This window comes from Chrysochloris asiatica, unplaced genomic scaffold, assembly GCF_000296735.1.
Source record: "Chrysochloris asiatica unplaced genomic scaffold, ChrAsi1.0 scaffold00343, whole genome shotgun sequence".
NCBI classification, from domain to species: domain Eukaryota; kingdom Metazoa; phylum Chordata; class Mammalia; order Afrosoricida; family Chrysochloridae; genus Chrysochloris; species Chrysochloris asiatica.
The window spans coordinates 2080180-2106666 of NW_006408861.1; the positions used below are offsets into that span (position 1 = coordinate 2080180).

A 26487-nucleotide genomic window follows, 5' to 3' on the forward strand; every position below is an offset into this window, starting at 1 on the left:
AGTGACAGATGATGCATCTTCATGGTGAACCTGATCTATGCTCAGAGTGGTAGTTACTCTAAATACCAACAGAGAGGGAAAGAGTCTTCAAATCAAGTTATCAATGCTATCCGCTCTGTACACAGGATAGATAGGGACGGGCAACTTAGACATTGGCTACCTAAAAAGAGGGGGCAATAAAGGCACGAAGTGACTGGCTTACAAGATTTCAAGAGGGAGTTTAGCTTAAGAGTATCGGGGGAAAGAAAGAGTCTGCACTGAATAGCTGTCATCTTGTCTAGATGGGTCTGGTGAAAAGAGATGGGGATAAGAGTTGTAAGATTCAATAGTGAATAACTGTTATCATGACTAACCGTGACTGTCACAATTGTAAAGGTAGAAGTTTTGTAACAAAAAAAGGGGAGTGGTTAATCTTACAGTCCAGAAACAGAGGATCTAGGACCATCAAGAGAGGAACGCACAAGCTGAGTGCGGGACCTTATCCAGAGAAGTAGCGCCAGAGATAGGGGCATGTAGAGGGAGAGCGGCTGAGGACTCTAGATTCATGGACTAAGAAGAGAAGGACTAAGAGCTGGAGCAGACTTGCAGAATGTGCCCTTTGAAGATGTAAATTATTATATATGCCTGAGTGGGTATTTTTCTTTGTGTGTTTTTTAAAAAGCTAAAGTAGATACAGAAAAATACTATTAACTGATGGTATATGGAGGGGATTATAATCAATGTAATGTAACAAGGTATAAGATTTGTTGAATGTAAAACTGATGATACACCCTGTAAAGTTTCACTCAATCCACAATACAAACCTTTAAAAAAAAAAAAAAAAGATAATGGGAGTTCTGACCATCCAGCCATGAAGCCAAGTCAAGTGGGTACTATCTGCAAGTATGGGTATTCTTGTGCATCTCCCCTTACTTCCTATCAGCTGGATGCTCACTCTCCACTCTAATCCCTGTGGCCATGTCACCGCCTCTGGGCCCAGAAGTCCCCAGGTCTTGCCGTACTGCTGGCCATTCAGGTTTCCACCCAGGTTCATGGGGGTCTATTGAATGTGGTTGGGCTTAGCTCACAACTTCATCGCTGTTTTTTACCCATCTTCCCTTATCGGTGACCAATGTGGTCACCAGCCAGACCACATGCCTGCTCATGAATCCCCCTTGAGTCTCAGAACTTGACTACAAGAAGAAAGAAGAGGGGGAAAAAAAAAAGAGTAACCTGCTACAATTTAATGAACTTTACCTATACTTATGGATGTAGTGGCTCAAAAAAGGGAACAAATCTTTACAGCAAGGATGATTCCCACCCCCTCGGTACACAGGGTTGACAGGGAAGGGCAACATAGACATTGGCTACACAAAATGCGGGGTGGGGTGGGGGTGGGGGCTATAAAGTCAAGAAGTGACTGGCTGACTGGCTTACAAGCTTTCAAGAGACAGCCTAGTTCCAGATGGGGCAGGGGAAGAATCACCACTGAATGATTTCCAGTGCGTTGGGACTGGGCTGGTGAAAGGAAATGGGGATGACTCTTGCGGTACTAAAGTGAATAATTGCCATCAGGACTGACTGTGAGGCTAGGAAATATAAAGATAGAATGTTTTTGACAAAAGGAGGAGAATGATTGATTTTGCAGCCTAGGAGTGGAGGTCCCTGGGACCATCAACTGAGATGAATGGAGAACGGGACCCTACCCAGAGAGGCAGTAATGCCAGGGATGGAGGCAGAGATAATGACATGGACAGATGGAGTGGCTGGGGACACTGGATTCAGGGAGGCAGAAGGGCTGTGTGCTGGTGCCCAGGGGGACGGGCCTGTGTGGTGCATCCTTTGGGGTTATTTGATGATGCATGGAGGGGATTGTAATTATTGCAATGAAACAAAATATGATAAGATGACTGTAAAGCTGATGTTCTCCCATGTAAACCTCACAATAAAACTTAAAAAAAAAAGAAAATTGTGAAAAAAGAAAAAGATAATGGAATTTTTCCCAGGAACGGTGGTGGATTCTCAAAAAACTAAAGCTATGTGTAGACTATAATATGACTCAGCAACTCCACTTCCAGGTAAACACCCAAAAGACTTGAAAGCAGAGTCTCTCAGACTTGAACACCAATGTGAATGGCACAGTATTCACAATAGAGAAAAGGTGGAAACAACGTAAACGCCTATTAACACATGTATGGATAAACAAAATGTGGAGCATGTATCCAATGAGATACTATTCTATCAGAAAAGAAACATGCTATAATATGGATAGAGCTAGAAGACATCATGCTGAGTGAAGTAAGCCAATTAATTATAAAAGGGCAAATCTATAATGTCTTCATTAATATAAAAGGATAAGAAAGGCAAATGAACAAAGAGTAAAGTTTATTAGTCATTACCAGGAGTGGGAAGAAGTGGGAAAGGAAGGTTAACAGTGATGGAATAATGTTATTTAGTTAAGTGTAGGATTACACAGCTGATTATTGTAATTGCTGTCAATAAGCTACACATCTGTAAAACGTTGAATTGGCAAAATCTGCGTGACGTATTTTATGACAACAACATTTAAAAAAAAAAAAGCAACTGCTGAGGGCCATGATATATAATTAAAAGCCTAAAGGGATTTCGTTTCTTGGTATAGAGGTTTAGGGTTATGGTTTCATGAGAAATACCAGTTAATTAGCCTAATAGCATGTTTAGTGCCTCTACTTCCTAGTTTAAGGCATACTGCCTGGGGTCTTAAACTCTTCCAAGTGGTCATCCAGTGCACAATGGTGGTGTGCTGTGGAGTTGGTTCCGACTCACAGGGATCCTGTATAGGGTTTCCGAGGATGTAAATCTTTACGGGAGCAGAAAGTCTCATCTTTCTCCTGCAGAACAGCTGGTAGTTTCGAACCGCTAACCTTGATGTTAGTAGCCTGACTCGTAACTATTATGCTACCGGCGCTCCTTTCCACGGTACAATAACTAGGCTATATTCACTTAGAACAGAGGAAGGAGGAGTCAGAAATAAGAGGAAATGGAGTATGTGGCTAACTGTCTCCATAAACAACTGAATAACTTTATGTAACATCAGAAAGCTGAACGGTTCCAGATTACTATTACTAAACATTTTGATCAAAAACTTCACAGATGAATCCTGATCAAAAGGGGGAAAATGCAGAGCAAATTTCAAATTCTCATGAACTCTAGACTTTGTGGAGCCAAGAAAGTTGTATGAGACCCTGACACTATTGCTTTGAAGTAATTTTTAAACCTTAAACCAAAAATATCCCCTGAAATCTTAAAACCAAACAATGTTGTTGTTGTTAAGTGCCATCGAGTCAATTCTGACCCATAGCGACCCTGTCTAGGGTTTCCGAGGAGCAGCTGGTGACCTTGCAGTTCAAATGGCTTTGCAGTCTGGCGCATTAACACACAGCGCCACACCAGTACTCCAAACAACAGGTTAGCCTAACTAGTAAAAAATATCTGCTGTGAGCATTGTGCTCTTTTAATACTTATTTATCATTATGGAATCAAATTGACAACAGTAACTTTAAGGATTAGATAGGAACCTTAGATGGCAATGAATTTACATAATGGAGGAGGAACAACTCAGAAGGAGGGTGAGAATGGTGACACAACTCAAAAAATATAATCAATCTCACTAAATTACGCTTGTAGAAACTTGAATCAGTGTGTGTTTTGTTGTGCATATTCCCAACAACAACAAAAATACATAAAATTGTATATTAAAATATAGAAGAAAGGAAATGTAACCATACAATATTGGTTCATTTCATGAATCATATTAATGTGGTGATGGTGGTGGTGTGAAATTGGTTCCAACTCATAGCACCCTGTATAGGGTTTCCAAGGTTGTATGTCTTAATGTAGGTATTAAATAATCTATCTCTAGACACATTATGTCAGTTTGTCCTACTGTGGTGGTTTGTGAGTTGCTGTGATTCTGAAAGCTATGCCACCGGTATTTTAAATACCAGCAGTGTCACTCATGGTGGACAGGATTCAGATGAGCTTCCAGACGAAGACAAACTAGGAAGAAGGAATGACAAACTACTTCCGACTATTTAGTCACTGAAAACCTTATGAATAGCAGAGAAACAATGTCAGATATAGTTTTGGAAAATGAGCCCTCAGGTTAGAAGGCACTCAAAATGATACTGGGGAAGAGTTGCCTCCTCAGAGCAGAAGTGACTGTGATGACACAAATGGAGTAAAGCCCATGGGAGAAAAGCCTGCGGATCTTCATTTGCTGATGGGCACAACTCAAAATGAAGAGAGTCAGCTATAAACATCCACTGAAAATCAGACCATGGAATGTATGAAATATGAAGCTGAGAAAATTGAAAGTTGTCAAAAATAAAATAGAACGCATCAACATCGATATCTTAGGCATTAGTGAGCTGAAATGGACTGGTATTGGCCATTTTGAATCTCACAACCACATGGTTTACTATGCCAGGAATGACAAATTGAAGAGGAATGGTGTTGCATTCATTGTCAAAAATAACATATCCAGATCAGTCTTGAGGTACAATGCTGTCTGTGATAGACTATCCATGCACCTACAAGGAAGATCAGTTAATACCACTATTATTCAAATTTACGCACCAACCACGAAAGCCAGTGAGGATGAAATAGAAGAATTCCTATCAACTTCTTCAATCTGAAATTGATCAAATATGCAATCAAGATGTGTTAATCATTACTAGAGATTGGAATGCAAAGGTTGGGAGCAAAGATCAGTAGTAATATGGCCTTGGTGATAGAAATGATGCTGGAGAACACACGATAGAATTCTGCAAAACCAATGATTTGTAAATTTCAACTACCTTCTTTAGACAGCATAAGAGATGACTATATACATGGACCTCACCAGATGGAATACATAGAAATCAAACTGACTACATCTGCGGAAAGAGATGATGGAAAAACACTGTATCATCAGTTGAAAGAAGGCCAGAGGCAGACTGTGGAACAGATCATCAATTACTCATAGGCAAATTCAAACTGAAGCTGAAGAAAATGAAACAAGTCCACGAGAGCTAAAATATGACCTTGAATACATCCCACCTGAATTTAGGGATCACCTGAAGAACAGATTTGACACATTAAACACTAAAAGACTGAAGACCAGAAGAGTTGTGGGATGACATCAAGAACATCATACAGGAAGAAAGCAAAAAGTCACTGAGAAGACAAGAAAGGAGAAAAAGGTCAATATGGATGTCAGAAGAGACACTGAAACTTGCTCTCCAGTGTAGAGATGTTAAAGCAAATGGAAGAAATGAGGAGGTCCAAGAGCTGAACAGAACATTACAAAGATCAGCTTGAGAAGATAAAGCCAAATATTACAATAAAGTTTGTGCAAAGATCTGGAGTCAGAAAATCAAAAAGGAAGAACACTCTCAGCATTTCTCAAGCTGGGGGACCTGAAAAAAAAATTCAAGCCTCAACTTTCGTTATTGAAAGATTCTCTGGGAAAATTACTGAATGATGCAGAAAGCATCAAGAGAAGATAAAGAAATACAGTCACTGTACCAAAAAGAAATGGTTAATGTTCAACCATTTCAAGAGGTAGCATATGATCAAGAGCCAAAGATAGTGAATGAGGAAGTCCAAGGTGCATTGATGGAATTGGCATAGAACAATGCACCAGGAACTGATGGAATAAAAATTGAACTCTTTCAAGAAAGTGAAGCGACACAGGAGGTACTCACTCATCTCTGCCAAGAAATTAGGAAGACAACTATCTGGCCGACTGATTGGAAGAGATCCATATTTGTGCCCACTCCAAAGAGAGGTGACCCAACGAACGGAATGCAGAAATCATCAGACAATCTCTTTGATATCCCATGCGAGTAAAGTTTTGCTAAAAGTAATACAGAAATGGCTGCAAACATACATAGACAGAGAACTTCCAGAGGTTCAAGCCGGATTCAGTAGAGGCCATGGAAAGAGGGATATCATTGCTGATGTCCGATGGATCTTGGCTGAGAGCAGAGAAAATCAGAAAGATGTTTACCTGTGCTTTATTGACTGCGCAAAGGCTTTCAATTATGTGGATCATGACAGCTATGGACAACATTGCAAAGTATGAGTATTCCAGAACAATTATTTGTACTAATGAGGAGCATAGTGGTTATGAATCGAACTGCGAACCTTAAGGTCAGTGGTTCGAAACTACCAGTCGCTCCGCGGGAGAAAGATGATGCTTTCTAATCCCGTAAAGATTTACACCCTCGGAAACCCTGTACAGGGTCGCTATGGGTCAGAACCGACTCGACGGCACTTAACAACAACAAGGAATCTGTACGTGGACAAAGTGGCAGTTGTTCGAACAGAACATGGGAACACTGAATGGTTGAAAATTAAGAAAGGTGTGAGACAAGGTTGCATTCTTTCACCATACTTATTCAACCTGTATGCTGAGCAAATATTTCGAGAATCTGGGTTATATGAAGGAAAACGTGGCATCAGGATTGGAGGAATACTCATTAACATCCTGCGATATGCAGATGATACAACCTTGCTTGCTGAAAGTGAAGAGGACTTAAAACATTTACTGATGAAAATCAAAGAGCAAAGCTTTCGGTAGGGATTACATCTCAATGTAAAGCAAACAAAAATCCTCACCACTGGACCAATAAACAACATTCTTATCAATGGAGAACAGACTGAAGTTGTCAAGGACTTCATTCTTCTTGGATCAAATATCAACACTCACAGAAGCAGCAGTCAAGAAATCACACAACTTATTGCATTAGGCAAATCTGCTGCACAAAACCTTTTTCAAGTATTGAAGAGCAAAGATGTCAGCTTGAGGACTAAGGTGTGCCTAACCCAAGCCATGGTATTCATATGCAGATGAAAGCTGGACAGTGAATAAGGAAGACCATAGAAGAATTGATGCATTTGTGTTACGGTGTTGGAGAAAACTGAAAGTGCCATGGCTGCCAAAGAACTAATAGATCCGTTTTGGAAGAAGTGCAGCCAGAGTGCTCCTTTGAGGCCAAGATGGCCAAACTCCGTCTCTCATACTTCAGACATATTGTCTGGAGGAAACAACTGCTGGAGAAGGATATCATATTTGGTAAGGTAGAGAGTCAGAGAAAAAGAGGAAGACCCCCAATGAGATGGATTAGCCAAGTGGCAGCATTGATGGACTCAAGCATGGCAACAGTAGTGACGTTGGCCCAGGATCAGGCAGTGTTTTGTTCTGCTGAGCATAAGGTCACTATGAGTCAGTATCAATTCAATGGCACCTAACAACAGACACATTATTTAGGAGCTCTGGTAATGTAGTGGTTACGAGTTGGGCTGCTAATCTCATGGTCATCAGTTCAAAATTACCAGCCGTTCCATGGGAGATAGATGAGGCTTTCTGTTCCCATAAAGATTTGCAGCATTAGAAACCCTATACGGGGTCGCTATAAGTTGGAACCAACTCAACAGCACTTAACAACAACAGACACATTATTGGAGTCCTGATGTGGTCCTGTGGGTTTATGGGCTAGACTGCAAAGTAATTTGATCTGCAAGATTGGCAGCTCAAGCTCACCAACTGCTCCTTGGAAAATCTATACAGGCTCACTACAGGTCGGAACCAACTTGATGGCACTTAAGAACAACAACAAAGACACAGTATTGGAAGAAAGATGAGGCTTTCTGCTCTCACAAACATGCACAGCCTAAGAAACCCTATATAGGATCACTATGAGTTAGAACCAACTTGAAGGCACTTAACACGATATATTATGGAGTCCTGGTATGGTGCTGTAGGATACAACTGATGGTTCAAAACCATCAATCTTGCAGTTCAAATCTATCTTCTGGTCCAATGCTTATTCTATAGCACCACACAAGGACTCCCAAATTATGGGCTTAAAAAAAAAAAAATTGTATCATTAAGAACTAAAGCAGTTAATTTCTGACCTCCCAAAATTTCTAAATGTTTTATTTCAATTAAAAAGGAGTACCATATGAAGTGAAGGGGCTCTGGTAGCATAGCGGATTACGAGCTGGACTGTGAACCATAAGGTCAGTAGTTTGAATCTACTGGCTGCTCTGTGGGAGAAGATGAGGTTTTCTGCTCCCGTAATGATTTACAGCCTTGGAAACCCTATGCAGGTCACTATGAGTCAAACTGACTACATGACACATAACCACCACCACTACCAGTATATGAACCACTATGTACTTTGGTGAATATACCTACAAAAAAACCAAATACAAGTCCTTTGAACATCAAAATCAGTTTACCCTGAAACGATGTTGTAGTTCAGAGCAGGGTGGTCTTTAGAGACAGGAGGAACAAGAGGTTCTGGCTGCCACTCTTCAATCAATTCTTCTTTCTCCTACAGGAGACAAGGAAGAGTTAATATGCAGCAGAGTAAGTCACTTTGTATAAGATCCAGTAAAGATCTAAATGGTTTATGGTAGTGGAACCATGTTGAAGATACCACTAGGAACACTTTGTCTGGGTATCATGGTTAAAAAGGAATAGAATCAGTATTGAGTTCTGTAAACGAACACTCTCACTCTTTTCTTATAACAAGCTAAAGAGTGTTTTCGTCCATGTAGTTTTGTAAATGACCTGAAAGTTGAAGAAAATGTTGTTTCTAGGCTCAGGATTTTTTAATGTGAGGAGCAGGACATGTAACTACTACTGAGTGAAAACAGAAAGCCTGAACCACAGGGGTAAGCAGCATGGCTTCAGGTCAGTGAGCTCAGCCTCTGTTCTCAGTTATTATAAGCACATCACACTTTAAGGCCTTACAGATCATACATACCAAAACCACTGCCACTGAGTTGACTCCAACTCAAAGTGACCCTATACAGGATTTCTGAGGCTGAAAATCCTTACGGGAGCAGAAAGCCCCATCTTTCTCCCTCAGAGTGGTTGGTAGATCTGAGCTGCCAACCTTACAGTTAGCTAACTGCAGCTCAGTGCTTATCTTATAGCGCCACCAGTGCTCTGCAAGTACTTACAGAAACTACTTATCAACCAGATCCCAAAACTGTTTCTTTAAGACATCTGTAGTGATTCAGAAGCAGTGGAAGACAGAAAGACAGTTTTACAATAATTATTGCAATGGATTTCAGCTTTTATAAAATTTCTAATGAAAAGTCTACATTTCTTTCCTTTTATTTTTATTTTATGCATTACAAGTATCTGAGTTTGTTTTTTTTTTTTTGTTCTTACTTAAAGCAGAGAAAAAACCTGAAAATATAGGGTGAGATGACATAAGTAAATTAACATGACAGTCATAGCAAGTCTTACCTTTCAGATCTCATCACTCCTTAGAGTTCTAGTTCAATACTTTTGTTAAATGCTTATGTGCCAAGAACCTATCCACCTGTTCTTGAGCACTCAAAAATGTTTGCTGAATAAATCAGACAAAAAATTCCCTATCAGCTTCTATCAATAAGTCTAAGAAGAAAACCAGGAGTCCATAGAAAGAAAGGGGAACAATAATGTATACTAGCTACTGTGAAGAAAGACGTTAAAATCAACTGAAGATTCACTGACACTCAGGAGACACTATGGACCTATAAAACTGAGAAGGGCATGTTTTCTATGTTGGAACAAAGTTAAACTTTAAAAATACTCAGATATTTGGGTTGTTTTCCTTCCACAGCTTTTATAGTTATATGTCAGTAATTAGTAAATCTAACTAAATCAGAAAGTACTCTAAAATTATGTTTAGGCATTCCTGGTGTGGCACTGTGTGCTAATGCATCAGAGTGCAGAGTTGTTTGTACTGCAAGGTCGGTGGTTCAAGCTCATCAGCTGCTCCATGGAAACCTTATACAGGGCCGCTGTAGGTCAGAATTGACTCGACGGCACTTTAACAACAACAAATCATCCCTTTAAAAAATTTTAAGTGTGGAATGATATATTCAAACTCAAACTAACAGTATTGTTGTTACTGTTGCTAAGTGCCGTTGAGCAAGTTTTAACTCATAGCAACTCTGTAGAGTTTGGTGGGTTTTTACTTTCAACCTTTTGGTTAGTAGTTCAGGACTTATTCTACAGTGCTATACCAGGGCTAGGAATGATCAATTCCTTAAAAAGCTACGCAAAGAAAAAATCTGTATGGCCACATAACCATTCACAAGTTCCGAAATGCAGATGAAAGAAAGTAAAGACAAGATATGTATTGAAAAAAAAAAAAAAAAAAAAAATTATGGCCAAATTTAAGGCATTCTTCCAGAGAGTCAAATGTCCATGGGTATAAGAAATTCATATATCTGGATTTCCAAAATTTATTTGCCCTAACAACCATTTTATTTAATAATTACCATTAATATAGTCCCACAAGGTGACATGTCCAACTATCTAATGATTAATATTAATGATCAAGAATAGCAGTGGTTAATGAAATTCTGGACACAACTATGTTCCCATTCACTTCCTCCTGTAAATACTTCAGGAAATAAAGTAACAGTGCTCCATTTTTTGTGTCACACTCAGTGTTGCCTTGTGTCCCAAAATTTTAGAGGTTTTTATGTAAAAACATCTTATTCAGTCTCTACCTTCATTAGGATTCTGCCACAAAGATATGGGGACTGAATTTAAGTAAACAATCTAAGCGACAGACAACAAACAAGTCAACATTGTTCCTCCCTCCTATACCTGGGGCAGTTAATGGCCAGGATTAAGCATTCCTAACCTGAGTGAGCCAGGGAAGCTCTGTCATAGTAAAAGATTCCATGCAGACACTTCCAAAGATCCACTAGCCACTTCACTTCCTAAGAGCACACCAATCAATATTCAAATCTCCTTTATGAAGTCTCAAGGAACAGGTTCCCTCAGACTTACATAAGAAATATTGTTGTTAAGTGCCATAGAGGTGGTTCCGACTCATAGAGACCCTGTATAGGGTGATTCCGAGTAGTAACTGGTGAGTTTGAACCTTGCTGTTCAAACCAACCTTGAGGTTAAGTGCTTATCCTATAGCCCCACAAAAAGCTGTGCTTTTTCAGAGTACCTCACATAATCGTACACACTGGAATTCTAAATCCAGATGTTGCTCATGCTATTTACCCCTACCAAAGTACTATTTACCCCTAGTAAAGACTGTATGGATCATGGCAAGCTATGGACAACATGAATATTCTGGAACACTGAATTGTGCTCATGAGGAACCTGTACATAGATCAAGAGGCACTTGTTCTAATAGAACAAGGGGACACTGAATGGTTTAAAATTAGGAAAAGTGTGCCAGGGTTGTATTCTTTCACCATACTTCATCTGTATGCTGTGCAAATAATTTGAGAAGCTCGATTATATGAAGAATAATTTGACATCAGAATTGGAAGAAGGCTCATTAACAACCTGTGATACAACCTTGCTTGCTGAAAGCTAAGAGGACTTACTGTTGAAGATAAAAGATCACAGCCTTTGGTATGGGTTATACCTCAATGTAAAGAAAACAAAAATCCTCACCACTGGACCAATTAATAACATCCATATAAAAGGAGAAAAGATTAAAGCTGTCAGACTTCATTTTACTAGGATCACAAGTGAAGCAGCAGTCAAGAAATGTAACAACGTATTAGGCAAATCTGCTGAACAAGACCTCTTTAAAGTATTCAAGAGCAAAGATGTCAGTTTGAGGACTAAGGTGCGTCTGACCAAGCCATGGTATTTTCAGTAATTTCATATGCATGTGAAAGTTGGACAGTGAATAAGGAAGACCATAGACGAACTGATGAATTTGAGCTATATGTTGAGGGAGAATATTAAAAGTACCATGGAATGCCAAAATAATAAAACAATCTGTGTTGGAAGAAGTATAGCCAGAATGCTCCTTGGAAGCCAGGATGGCCAAACTTCGTCTCTCATACTTTGGACTTATTGTCAGGAGGGATCAGTCCCTGGAGAAGGATATCATATTTGGTAAGGTGAAGGGTTGGAGAAAAAGAGGAAGAACCCCCAACGAAATGGACTGGCACAGTAGTAGCAGCAATGGCTTCAAATGTAGCAACAATTCTGAGGTTGTTGCAGGACCGGGAAGTGTTTTGTTCTGTTATGCATAGGGTTGCTGTAAGTTGGTATCAATTTGATGGCACCTAGAAACAACAGCAAAGTACACAGGACTAAAGTAATGGCATTCATTTGGGTATTTACTTTATCTCTGGTTTCACTTTATTTTGTCTACTCTCAAAGCTTACTTCCCTTGATTTCCTCATGTCACCAAAAACATTATAAAGCATATAGTCTTTTTGGAAAAACAAGCAACTATAATCACATATTAAATAGAAACTTGACTACTTACCTTGACTGTAAGATCCGATCGTTCTTGTAATTTGTAAGTTTTAGAGAAAAGCAGTCTAATTATCCAGAGTATTAGAATTCCTTCCAAAATAAGATGGTAAGCAGGAGCCTAAGAATGAGCCCAAACCAAAATGAATACAAGAAATGAAATAAACATTTCCAAAATCTGTACATACAATTCAATGCATCTGTATAAATTGCCTCCTTTAGCCTACTCTTACTATATACTCTTTCTCAAAGTTTTTTGGATTTTTACTCAGAATTTTAACAGTACGTAACTTCTCCTATGTAAGAGAAGCCTCTAACATTGCCATTTTAAAATCTTTTAGGAATAAAAATAAGTTTTCTTCCCCAGGAAATCTGACACAAATTCCCAATAAGTGATCCTTCTGATCATTCAGATAAAAATTCAGTTAACGGGTACTCTATTCTAATGGAAGAGCTCTGGTAGCATAGTGGTTACACAGTGGACTGCTAACCACAGGTCATCAGTTTGAATTGGCCAGTTACTCCATGGCAAAAAGACGAAAACTTTCTGCTCTCACAAAGATTTACAGCCTCGAAATCCTTACAGAGGGCCACTATGAGTTCGAATTGACTCGATGGCACACAATAACTACCCCATGGGTTGTCACTGAAAAACCATTTCAAGAAATATTTAGAAATTTAAGTACAAATTATTTTCAAGCACTAAAAAGAAAGAAAATGATGACATTTTATCATAGTTAAAAAAGAAATCCAGAATTTGAAGACATGAAACCTGCTGACAAATTTTTATGTAAACTTTCAAGTCTATGCACAAATAATATAAAAATTCATACATATGTCATATACATTCACATGCATGCATGCACATGTATACAGTTATTCTTTTTTGAGTATACTGTGCTGTGGCACATAAAAACAAAAACTCTGCTATCCGAGTCTATTCTGATCCATATCGACCCCACAGGACAGAGCAGAACAGCTCCATCGAGTTTCTAGGACTGTATTTTTTACAGAAGCAGCCATGCTCATCTTTCTCCTATGGAGCCGGCTAGTGGGTATGAACTGCTGACTATGGTTAGCAGCCTGGCACCTAACCCACTGTGTCACCATAAAAATGACATAGAAATTGAGAACAAAACCAGAAAGCTCTTTAATATGAGTTGTGCCTAATCCCTTTGAATGTAATTCACTTAGGAATAAGGACTCTGGTTTAAAAATCCTTTTAATTTTCTTAAAAATTGAGATGCTATCAAGCACCTGTCTGTCAAAGTCACTAATTAAGCATTCCACTCCACAAAGAAATCATCCACAGAAAGGCTGAGACACTACTGCCGCTACTGGTGCTGTGTGCCATCAGAGCGACCCTGGATAGGGTTTTCGAGGTTGCGAATTTTTTGTGGAAGCAGAAAGCCTTTCTTTTTCTCTTGGACCAGCTCTCAGATTCAAACTGCTGACCTTGCAGTTAGCAACTCAACTCATAACCCACAATGCTAACAGGGCTCCTTGAGAGACTAGGAGTTTAGTAAGTTATTAAAAACTACCAGTGCTGCTCCTTTTACTCTCCAGGAAATGTTACATACAGAAGGACTTCTCCAAGTCTCACTCTCAGTTAATTTCACTGTTATCATAAATTAGGCTTCAAAAAGTGAGCAAACAATACATTAAGTGATTAGAAAAATCTAAAAAAAAAACAAACCACTCAGTATCAGTGTTACTATAGGACTCTTAGGGAGCTCTGGTAGTGTAGTGGTTATGAATCAGGCTGTGAAACACAAGGTCAGCAGTTCGAAAGTACCAGCTGTTCCACGGTAGAAAGATGAGGCTTTCTGCTCCTGTAAAGATATACAGCCTCGGAAACCCTGTACAGGGTCACTTTGAGTTGAAACTGACTCCACAGCACATAACAACAACAACATAGGACTCTTTGGGAACCCTATACTACCAGTTGGAACCAATTCTATGGCACTTAACAACACAATAGGGCTCCTGGTGTGGCATTGTAGGATCAGCACTGGGCTGTAAACCACAAGGTTAACAGTTCAAATCCTCCAGCTGCTCCTTGGAAACCTTACAAAGGGTTGCTATGAGTCGGAAACGACACAACAGCAACATAATTGACCTACTTTGAACATCACTTGAACAGTATGTAAAGCTAGGGGTGATCCTGCTCTCTTAACTGTTTTCCAATAAAAAGTTCTTGTAATGGAGGTCATCATTATTATTCCTGCCAGTTAGCAGCAAAATTACTTTACAAAAAAAAGTGAAATGCTCTTTGTTAAGTGCTGTAGAGTCGGTTCCAACCCATAGCGACCCTATATAACGTTTCTGAGGAGCCACTGGTGAGCTTGAAGCACCAATCTCGCAGTCTGGCGCATTAACCCACAGCACCACACCAGGACTCTGAAATAATTTTAAAGCGGTATAAAACTTAAAAGCACTTTTCACTACACTATCCCTAAGGTCTAGACTTGTACTGTCCATATCATGGCCACCAGTTGTCACAAGTTGCTATTAAAATGTACCTTTAAATAAAATTGAAAATTCATTCCTCAGTTGCATCAATCACATTTCAAGTGTCTAACATGCATATATGAAGTCTTGGTGTGGTGCTACAGGATAAAGTATTGGACCATAAGGTCAATTTGAACTGCAAGGTCGGTGGTTCAAATCCACCAGCCATTTTTGCAAACCCTATACAGGGTCCTGGTATGGCACTGTGGGCTAATGCGTCAGACTGCAAAGTCGTTTGAACTGCAAAGTCAGTGGTTCAAGCTCACCAGCTGCTCCTTGGAAACACTATACAGGGTCGCTATGGGTCGGAATCGACTCAATGGCACTTAACAACAACAACAATACAGGGCTGGTATGAGTCGGAATCAACTTGGGAACTTAGTAACAAGAGACATGTGTGGTCAGTGGCTACCGTAATGAATAGCTCAGATATTTATGGGTGGTGGTGGTCAGTGCAGTGGAGAAGGTTCTGACTCATAAAGACCCTGTATAGGGTTTTCAAGGCTGTAACTGTTTAGGGGAGCAGAAAATCTCATCTTTCTCCCGTAGACCAGCTGGCGGGCTCAAACGGCGGACCTTGTGGTTCGCAGTCCAGTGCTTACCATATAAAGTCACCGCGCTCCCATATTGGTTTTTGTTGTTGTTACACGTCGATGGGTCAGTTCCGACTCATAGCGACCCTGTGTAGTGTTTCCAAGGAAAGTCTGGTGGACTTGAACCGCCAACTTTGAGGTTAACAGTCCAGTGCTTAACTCAAGACTAACGTTTTTATTTCATATTAATTTACAAACCTGAAATACCTAGATTTTTTAAAAGTCTGAACTACTTTTCCTTTGAAAACCTACTTAAGCTTTAAAAATTTTTAATAGAAAACGGTACGTATATGAAAGACTATTTCATATTTGTAAATCCTAAGTAAATCCACCCCCAACAAAAACAAACATCAATTTATTACAATTCTTTCCCTTATCAGCACTATAAGCCCTTGTGGTAGTGATGTGATGTGGAGTCGGTTCCGAGGCTGTAAATCTTTACCGGAGCAGAACGCCTCATAGGTCTCCCACGGAACGGCTGGTAGTTTCGAACTGCTGACCTTGAGGTTAACAGCCCGACAACTATAGCAGACTCTTCCTAGCGGCGCAGGTCTCGGTGCCTGCCCGTCCTTTACTACATTCGCCCAGGAGCCCTTCTACAAAGAGAAACCAAAAGCCCGGGAGTGACGGAGCCAGCCCCACCGAGACTTCAGACTCAGACGAATCACCTCATCCTTCCCAGGAACATGCATAGTCGCGGGTAGCTCAAACCGCGAAGCTCACCTCGTAGAGCGCCTGTACCATTTCCACCAATACCCACTGCTCCGTGACAGTCGCCATAGTCGCCCACCGTGACTTCCTTCCGGAAGGCGGGGTCACAGAAACGTCAAATAGTGCGCGATGATGCGCGATGACGTCTTACGTTTGCGGGGGCGGAGCGTCTAATTGGTGCGTCCCTCTTCGTTATGCTTGCGCACTGTTTTGTCCCTAGTGTGGAAGTGAAGGGAATTACCTAGACTTATGATAGGTATATTCTGTTGTGGGATTGAAGTACCAGACCGCAAGGTCAGTTTCAACCACAGTATGTGGTTCAAGCTTACAGGCTCACCAGCCGCTTCTTAGAAATCCTATACAGGCTCGCTGTGAGTCGGAACAGACTTGGCACAACAGCAACTTGTGCCCTTAGGGCCACACCTTGGGCGCTGAAGGATAGGTTTGAGAGGTCGGGTCCCTCTTACCTTTATTTACCACCTGTCCTTTAGGTCCTAGGCCCCGTGTTGTACTCGGGATGGAGAGATAATAATAAATGGCAGAAAGTGTTACTAAGTAACACATTTTTTACTTTTAAATTACATAAGTAATTAAAATGTGTGTCATAAAAATACAAAAATAGCCCACTCATAACATCGTCTTAAAGCTTCACAGATATTAAATCATTTATCAGTTTTGGTGTGGAGCCTTCGTGAGAATTAGGTGAATTCAAGCATAGTACCCATATGAGCATACTTGATTGAATTTCTTAAATATAATTGGTACCATAGGAACTACTGTTCTACAATTTGATGTTTTCAGTTCTTTTTTCCTTGTAGCTTTTTTTCTGTCTACATATTCTGTGCAAGGATGTGGAGACATCTCATGTACTTTGGACATGTTGCCAGGAGGAACTAGTCCCTGGAGAAAGACATAATGCTTGATGAAGAGGAAGACCCTCAAAGAGATGAATTGATAAGTCGGGGCAACAAAGGGCTCAGACACAGGAAAGGCTGAGGATGGTGCAGGACAAGGCAGTGTTTCCTTCTGTTGTATATAAGATGACTGTGAGTCGGAAATGACTCCACAGCACCTAACAATAACAACATATCCTGTATTCTTTATCCTGTATTCCTTTGAATGGCAGAAGACTTTCTTGTTCCATTTTATTAAACTTTCCCCTATTAATGTGCACTTAGGTTTTCCCCACTTTTTCCATTACAAACAGGGCTGCTATAAGCATCTATGTGCATACATCTTTCCATATCAATGTATTTCCAACTAGTTTCCTGGAAGTGAAATTTTATTCAAAATGTTATGTAAAGTATCAACTTTGATAAATATGACCAAAACACCTAAGCCAATTGTTTGAAATTTTATTCACACTTTGGCCAATAATTGTTGTTGTCATTGTTAAGTGCTGTCGAGTCGATTCTGACCCATAAGTGACCCTGTATAGGGTTTCAAAGGAGCTCTGGTAGCGTAGTGGTTACGAATTGGGCTGCAAGCCTCAAGGTCAGCAGTTTGAAACTACCAGCTGTTCCGCAGGAAAAAGAGGAGGCTTTCTGTTGCGGGAAAGATTTACAGCCTCGGAAACCCTGTACAAGGTCGCTGTGAGTCGGAACCGACTCCACGGCACATAACAACAGTATAGGGTTTCAATTACAAATTTTTTTTTCTATTTTAGTGGAAATAGAATGATATAGCTAATAAACTTTATTTTCCATGCTTCTGATTACTCAGGAGGTGGAATAATTTTTATGCTTAGTAACATAAAAATTTTAATGTTTACTAACATAAAAATGGAGTCCAATTCATAAATTTTGCTAATTTTTCTATGATTATTTTGTTCTTATTTATAGTAGCATTCTGAATATCTTTTTGTTTTTATTTTGACAGTTGTTTTGTTCACTCTTTATGTAGCCTATGCTCTTTTGTCCTACCTACATTTGAAAAAAAAATTTTTTTAATAATATTGCTAATGTCTAAGAAGTTTTCATAATATTGTTAAGGAGCTCTGGTAGCATTGCTGTTGTTGTTGTTAAGTGCCGTCGAGTCGGTTCCGACCCATAGCGACCCTGTACAGGGTTTCCGAGGGTGTAAATCTTTACAGGAGTAGAAAGCCTCATCTTTCTCCCGCGGAGCGGCTGGTAGTTTCGAACCGCTGACCTTAAGGTTCGCAGCCCGATTCGTAACCACTACGAGTGGTTATGAATCGGGCTGCAAACCTGGAAACTACCAGCTGTTCCGCAGGAGAAAGATGAGGCTTTCTGCTCCCATAAAGATTTGCAGCCTTGGAAACCCTGTACAGGGTCTCTATGAGTCGAAACCGACTCCACGGCACATAACAACAACAACAAATACTCCACCACTTTCATGGATATGTTTGCAGCAAAAGTAAATGCCAGTGTACAAATATACTCTATCCATTGGAGTCCTGGTGTGGCTGTTTGAACTGCAAGGTTGGTGGTTCAAGCTCACCAATCACTCCTCAGAAACCCTATACAGGGTCACTATGAGTTGGAACTGACTCCATGGCAGTTAACAACACCAACCTATATATATTTGTGGGCATACTACTATTATCCTTCCCATACCTATGCCATTTCTTTTTCCATGTCAGATTACTATTTGGAAGACAGAAAATTATTCCACTGAGTCCTGGTGTGGCACTGTAAGCTAACCACTGAACCACAAGGTCGATTTGAGCTGCAAGGTTGGTGGTTCCAACCCTCCAGCTGCTCCTTGGAAGCCCTATACAAGGTTGCTATGAGTCAAAACTGACTCGATGGCACTTCACAACAGCAACAACAGCTTCTCACAGGGACTATGAGTGAGCTCTGAATGGACTCAGAGTGGGCATTACAACCTATGAAGCTCCACCAGCTGTGAGTCTCTGCCCTGACACACCTGTCCAAAGCTGTCATAGTAGCAGAGCCACTGGGTATTTGTCTCTCCAATTCAAAGCTGTTGATCGGTGTAGTTACTCCTGAATCAGGTATGTTGCACTGACACCACCACCCTATATCTAGAATCTGCTCATCAATTTCTTTTTACCTCCTAGAAAGAACAAAATTTTACCCTCTTCAAGTATGAGTACCATTCTCTTCTGTCAAAGGAAGCAACATTGAATTGAAATTGAACTTCCTGGGAAGGAAAAGATAGTGATGCACTCCCATAAGACCCAAGAAACACGTTTAACAAACATGGAAAACATAGAAAGTTGATCTGCATTGCTAAAATGAATAAGTCAGAAAAACAGGCCCTGTGGATTATGTTCATCATATCTGATGGAGTTGTGTGCAGCTAGCTGGCTGACTCTCCACAAGGACTGTGGGACATATACTGTTTTTAGAGGGACAGCCATATACACACTTGAGTTTCTCATTTTATACCAGATGGAACTGTGAGTTTAATGTTTCGTAAACAACAAAAAAAAGTGATTTTGAAGATGAACCTTGAATCTGCAATATCTGTGCTTAATGTCAGGGAAAAGTGAGGGGGTTTAGAAGTAGTAAGAGGATGGACTTATATCCCTCACCCCTCTCTTTCAAGCTGTGTGAACCCAGGGAGGTTTTAGAAACTCACTGTTTCCTCATCTGTCAGAGATAGTAATAGAACTCGCCTCATTGAGTGACTGTGGGGAATAAGTGAGGCTATGCTTATCAAATGCTTAGAACCATGCTGCACAACTCAACCAGACTTTTAATATTATTTCAGAAAAATAAATCCTTATTTTTTAAAAGAAAAACTTTTTACACAAAATTTTTTGTTTTTATTTATGTTGTGCTTCCTGTTCTCTCTCATTTTCAACAGTCATAATAGTTTTCATTTTAGTGTGGTGCTGTAAGATCAGCACTGACCTGCTAACTACAGGATGGCAGTTCAAACCCACCACCCACTCCTTGGAAACCCTATTGATTGGTTGTGTTCCAATTCCAACTCATAGTGACTCTGTATTGCACTACTGATTTATGGGAGCAGAAAGCCTCATCTTTCTCCCATGGAGTGACTGGTAGATTTGAACTACTGATGTAGCAATGAGCAGCCCAGCTCATAATCCACTACGCTACCAGGGCACCTTTGGAAACTATACAGGGTTGCTATGAGTTAGAACCAACTCTACAATCCTTAACAACAACTACAGGTGGGATTAACTAAATAATAATGAATAGCAGCACATCAGTACAATGAGGATGGTAGGTAATTTCCTCCTGAAAGATCATGTGGTTTTATCTATGTGAAAGCACCTACCACAGTTTAACAGGCAGTCATAAGTGGCAGTTGTCATTAGGAAAATTCCAGATTCAGTGGGAACAGAAAGGCATGCAGCCAGTTTCAAAAGGACATCATAGGATGAGTTCAGACCAATTTAGGGAACAACTTGCCCCAGATGGACCTAACACAATCCCCAGCTGAGATAGGAGCAGACAAGCATCTTAGTTTCTTCATCTGGGTCATCTCGGGTGAAGAAAACATTCATAGTAACATGGAACAAAATTAATACCGAGTGAATATGTAAAAAGGATCCCAGGACATGCACTTACTATTTCATCTTCCTTCTTCCTCCTACATCCAGGAGCAGCATTTTAAAGGAAAGGTTTTACACAATGAACGAAGAGGCCACCACTGCTCCCCAGTGCTTGGTGCTCATTCACTCAGTGCCCTCAGATGAGGCATTCTATCTCATTTGACCTCAGTTTCCTCATCTGTACCTGAAGAGGGTTTCACAAGATGAGACTCACTGCCACTCTGTACCTGAAGAGGGTTTCACACTGAGACTCACTGCCACTCACTCACCTTTGTGGCCGTCACAGTGGCCTTGGCCTCTGTGGGTAAACTTCAGAATCGGTTGAAATGACTTGAATCTTCCTGTCAAACAAAGGTAGTTGTTGGTTGCAACCAAGGAGGTGCAAGCTTTTGGCAACCCTATGTGCAACAGAAGGAAACATTGTCAGTTCTGTGCCATCTTCACAACTGTTGGTGTGTTCAAGTCCAATGTTGGAGACATTGCATATTTTGAGTGGTTTCCAGCCTAGGGAGTGTATTTTCCAGCACTGTCTATATCAGACAGTATTCAGTTATGATCCATAGGGATTTCACTGGCTAAATTTTGGAAGTAGATTGCCATCTGTTCCTTTCTAGACGGGGTGAGTATATCAAATGTGAAATGGGTAGAGAGCATTACAAGAGACATTATCAGCTACCATGTTAGCAGCACTGTCTGGAAGGTGCTTAGAGAAGGGGTTCACTGAGAAGTTTGTGGAACCACTGGTGGTGCCAAGGGTGGTGGGGTGGGCTCTGTTGATGTTGTTGTTAAGTGCCGTCGAGTCGATTCTGACCCATAGCAACCCTGTATAGGGTTTTCGAGGAGCCACTGGTGAGCTTGAACCGCTGACCTTGCAGTTCAAACAGATTTGCAGTCTGGCACATTAACCCACAGCACCACACTCTAGATTCCTCACAATCCCCTCAGTCCTACTCACATTCCTGCATTGTTATTTGATCTGGAAAGTTGACATGTTCACCATCTTATTCAAGGTGGTCTGCAAAATGCAGGGTTCCATCCCCCTCACAGACTGTAACCTTGACTTAAAGCCTGGACCAGTCCTGAGGTGGGTTCCATTTTATTTTTTAATATGAAACTCCCTAATATTTGTTCTTATCTGAAAACTTCAACAATGAAACAGAAACCTTAAACTCTGAAACAGAGTCACTGGTCTTTTATGTCACAGATTAAAGTGCATTAATCTTTCTTCATTCCGATGTTCAGGTGTGTGGCAATGCTAGTCCTGAACCTAAGTGACATCATGTTTGGATGGGGAAGGAGCCAAGGAAAATTAGGAGTGGCATGCTATCTTCTTGAACATCTTGATTAGAATTAAGTGAAGGGTTTCTGGAGGAAAAACATTCAGGATCAACAAGAAGCAGGACAAGTCTGACAACATCCCTATCTACTTTACTGTTTTCCTTTGAGTTGAATTTCCCAATTGCAGGTTTACACAATAACTCTTAAGAGGTTTACAAGGCTACACAGTCTAACAATGTGTCCCTTTTTTTATTCTTGTGACTAAATGCACATTTAAATCTGAATCTGAATTTCTATGGAGAGTAATCTGGTTACCCAATCCCAACCATGGTTATAGACATATGATTCCCAAGGAAATGAGCTGGTGGTTAGAAATGTATACACTGATGTGCCTAATAGAATTCTACACATTGATCAGCAAGGAAAGTCAGCAATGTCATTACCATAAAAATAATCAGGGCACAATGTTGTTCGTGTTTCTGAAACTTGTGGTTATGTTTTATGATATAAGTAACATCTCAATGCATCCTTGCTGTAAAATATGTAAGGAATACTAAAGAATAAGAGGAAAATACATTCTTTTTTTACTCACAACCACTCTCTTCAGGGGTAAACCCTTAATATTTGGTGTGTATTTTTCTGGACCCTTTCCAAAGTATTTACATTCATACTTATGGCTTTTAGAAAATGTTAGTGTTATATTACCATAGCCTTTTTTTTGTCCATTCATTCAGCAACATATGACAGAGACTGTTGAAAATAAAAGGGTAAGCAAAACCAGACTCAGTTTTCATGACACTGTCTTGGATGAAATACAGATATTAATTTCATATCTGTACAAACAGATTTAAGATCTTAACCTTGGCATGTGCTAGGAAGGTGTGGAGGAGAGTGAGCTCTGAGCAGAGGGAATAGCACAGACAAAGGCATTTCAAGAAACTGAAAGCAAACAGGTATGAGTAGAGCAGAGGCAGGGGGCAAGGCAAAGCTGGAAATGTCCTGTGACTTCCTTGTTAAAGTTTGAAAAGTCTTGGATATTTTTCCTTATCAGTATCTATACAATAGAGCATGTAGATATACCTTGGTTAGCTTCCTTTTCACAGACAAAAACTGCAAAAGGTGATTTTTCAGCAAATAAATCACACTGGAAAATTTTTGTAAAGTGCCATGGAGTTGGTTCCTATTCAAAGCAGCCCTGTATAGGGTTTCCAAGGAGTGGTTGATGAGTTTGAACTAGCAACTCTGCAGTTTGCAATCCAGTGATTATCCTACAGTGCCACACCAAGACTCCATTGGAAAATTAAGTACATGCAGTATTCATTAGAGAGGCGTGTGCGTGTGTGTGTGTGTGTGTGTGTGTACACAAGAGAAAGAGGGAGGAAGGGGAGAGCGCAGCCTGTGGAAAGACACTGGGAAATTCATTTTTTTTAGTAAGTATATATTGAGTACCTAGGTTCAGAACCATCTCGACGATACTTAACAACAACATTACCTGCTAGGCACTATTTTAGGTCCTGAGACAGAAGTAAAGAACGTAGTTAAGGTCTCCACTCTCATGAAGCTTATATTTAGAGGTGGTGGTGGTAGTGATTTTCTGCCTTTGAGTTAGTTCTGATTCACAACCATCCGATATATGGTTTCCAGGAGAAGGATATTTCATCTTTCTCCCATGGAGTGGCTAGTACAATTGAACAGCTGAAGTGTTGGTCAAATGTGAAACCCACTATGCTACCAGGCCTCCTTTATATTTAGAGGTTGTTATTGTTAAGTGTGGAAGAAAGATAAGGCTCTCTGCTCCCGTAAAGATTTACAGCCTCGGAAACCCTATACAGGGTCGCTATGAGTCAGAACCGACTCCACAGCACATAACCAACCAACCAACATTGTTAAGTGCACATAACAACAACAATAACATTGTTAAGTGCAGTTCTGATTCATAGTGACCCTGTATAGGGATTCTAAGGAGCAGCTGGTTTAAATTGCTAATCTATGGTTAGCAGTCCAGTGTTTGTCCTACAGTGACACACCTGTTGTTGTTAGGTGCCATCAAGTCAGTAGCGACTCATAGTGACCCTATGCTCAACAGTACGTAACACTGCCCAATCCTGGGCCAACCACACAATTGTTGTCAAGCTTGAGCCCATTGATGCTGCTATTTTGCCAATCCATCTCGCTGGGGGTCTTCCTGTTTTTCACTGACCCTCTACCTTACCAAACATGATATCCTTCTCCAGCGACTGGTGCCCCCTGACAATATGTCCAAAGTATGAGAGATGAAGTTTGACCATCCTGCCCTCCAAGGAGCACTACTTCTTTTAGCAGCCCATGGCACTTTCAATATTCTCCTCCAATACCATAACTCAAAAGCATCAATTCTTCTATGGTCTTCCTTATTCACTGTCCAGCTTTTGCATGTATATGAGGTTATTGAAAATATCATGGCTTGGGTCAGGCATACCTTAGTCTTCAAGCTGACATCTTTGTTCTTCAACACTTTAAAAAGGACTTGTGTGGCAGATTTGCCTACTGCATTACGTCATTTGATTTCTTGACTGCTGCTTCTGTGAGTGTTGATAGTTGATCCAAGAAGAATGAAGTCCTTGACAACTTCAATTATTTCTCCATTGAGAAGAATGTTGTTTATTGGTCCAGTGATGAGGGTTTTGTTTTCTTTACATTGAGATGCCATCCATACTGAAGGCTGTGGTCTCTGATCTTTATCAGTAAATATTTTAACTTCTCTTCACTTTCAGCAAGCAAGGTTGTATCATCTGCATATCACAGGTTGTTAATTAGTCTTTCTCGAATCCTAATGCCATGTTTTTCTTCATAGAACCCAGGTTCTCGGATTATTTGCTCAGCATACAGGTTGAATAAGTATGGTGAAAGAATACAACCTTGTCTCACACCTTTCTTAATTTTAAACCATTCAGCGTTCCCATATTCTGTTCAAACAACTGCCTCTTGGTCCATGTACAGATTCCTCATAAGCACAATTAAATGTTCCAGAACACTCATACTTCACAATGTTGTCCATAGCTGGTCATGATCCACACAATCGAAAGCTTTTGCTTAGTCAATAAAGCACAGGTAAACATCTTTCTGATATTCTCTTTCAACCAACATCCATCAGACATCAGCAATGCTATCCCTTGTTCCACGGCCTCTTCTGAATCCAGCTTTAACCTCTGGAAGGTCTCTGTCAATGTATGCTTTCAGCTGTTTCTGTATTACCTTTAGTAAAACTTTACTCACATGGGATATCAAAGAGATTGTCTGATGATTTCTGCATTCCGTTGGGTCACCTCTCTTTGGAATGGGCACAAATACGGATCTCTTCCAATCAGTCGGCCAGATTGTTGTCTTCCAAATTTCTTGGCATAGATGAGTGAGTGCCTCCTGTCCCACCTCACTTTCTTGAAAGATTTCATTTTTTATTCCATCAATTCCTGGTGACTTGTTCTATTCCAATTCCTTCAATGCATCTTGAACTTCCTCCATCAGTTTCACTGGTTCTTGATCATATGCTACCTCTTGAAGTGGTTATCAACCATTTCCTTTTGGTACAGTGACTCTGTGTGTTCCTTCCATCTTGTTCTTCTTCTTCTTCTTCTTTTTTTTTTTTAAGGTTTTTATTGTGGATTGAGTGAAAGTTTACAGGGCATATCATCAGTTTTACATTCAACAAATTATACATCTTGTTTCATTACAATGCTTATAATCCCCTCCATGTATCATCAGTTACCAGTATTTCTCTCTATTCACTATTCACTTTAGCTTTTAAAAAATTAGAAAAAAACAAAACTCAAGCATATATAATCATTTACACCACTAAAGGCCACATTCTGCAAGTCTGCCTCCTGACCACCAGCTATTGATCCCCCTCTTCCCATGAATCTAGAATCCTCAGTCGATTCCCATCTCCATGCCCACATCTCTGCCTCAATCTCTGGTGCTGCTGCTTCTCTAGATAAGGTCCCACATTCTGCTTGTGCGTTCCTCTCTTGATGGTCCTAAGGTCCTCTTTTTCTGAACTGTAAGATTAACCACTCCCCTTTTTTTGTTACAAAACTTCTACCTTTACAATTGTGACAGTCGCGATTAGTCATGATAACAGTTACTCACTATTGGATCTTACGACTCTTATCCCATTTCCTTTCACCAGACCCATCTAGACGAGACGATAGCTATTCAGTGGGGACTCTTCCTTTCCCCCCACACTCTTAAACTAAGCTCCCTCTTGAAACCTTGTAAACCAGTCACTTCGTGCCTTTATTGCCCCCTCATTTTAGATAGCCAATGTCTAAGTTGCCCGTCCACGTCTACTCTGTGCACAGAGCGGATAGCATTGATACTTGATTTGAAGACTCTTCCCCTCTCTGTTGGTAGTTAGAGTAACTACCGCTCTAATTATAGGTCAGGTTCATCATGAAGATGTATCATCTGTCACTGTAGCTGTTCCAGGCTGCTTGTTCTTTCTAGTGGGAATGTCTCGCCCCATAAGGTTGTGGATGGGACTCAGGATTCCACCTAAGGTCCTATACTCTGTGAAGGCTTTGCATGAGGCCTATTTCACCGGGCAAGTTGTAGAACCCCTTTTAGGTATTCCAATCAGTTATAGGCTGAAG

General features: G+C 40.3%; 1 protein-coding gene across 1 annotated transcript in view; it reads right to left on the reverse strand.

Moving 5' to 3' along the window:
* SPTLC1 (serine palmitoyltransferase, long chain base subunit 1) overlaps window positions 1-16211 on the reverse strand; it is a 94739-nt gene extending 78528 nt beyond the window's left edge. The window contains exons 1-3 of the mRNA XM_006875875.1: window positions 16084-16211; window positions 12270-12377; window positions 8248-8342 (exon numbers count right to left, since the gene is read on the reverse strand). Coding sequence (XP_006875937.1) covers window positions 8248-8342; window positions 12270-12377; window positions 16084-16140 — 260 coding nt within the window. The 5' untranslated portion in view covers window positions 16141-16211. The remainder of the gene's footprint in view (window positions 1-8247; window positions 8343-12269; window positions 12378-16083) is intronic.
* Between the last annotated feature and the right edge of the window lie 10276 nt (window positions 16212-26487).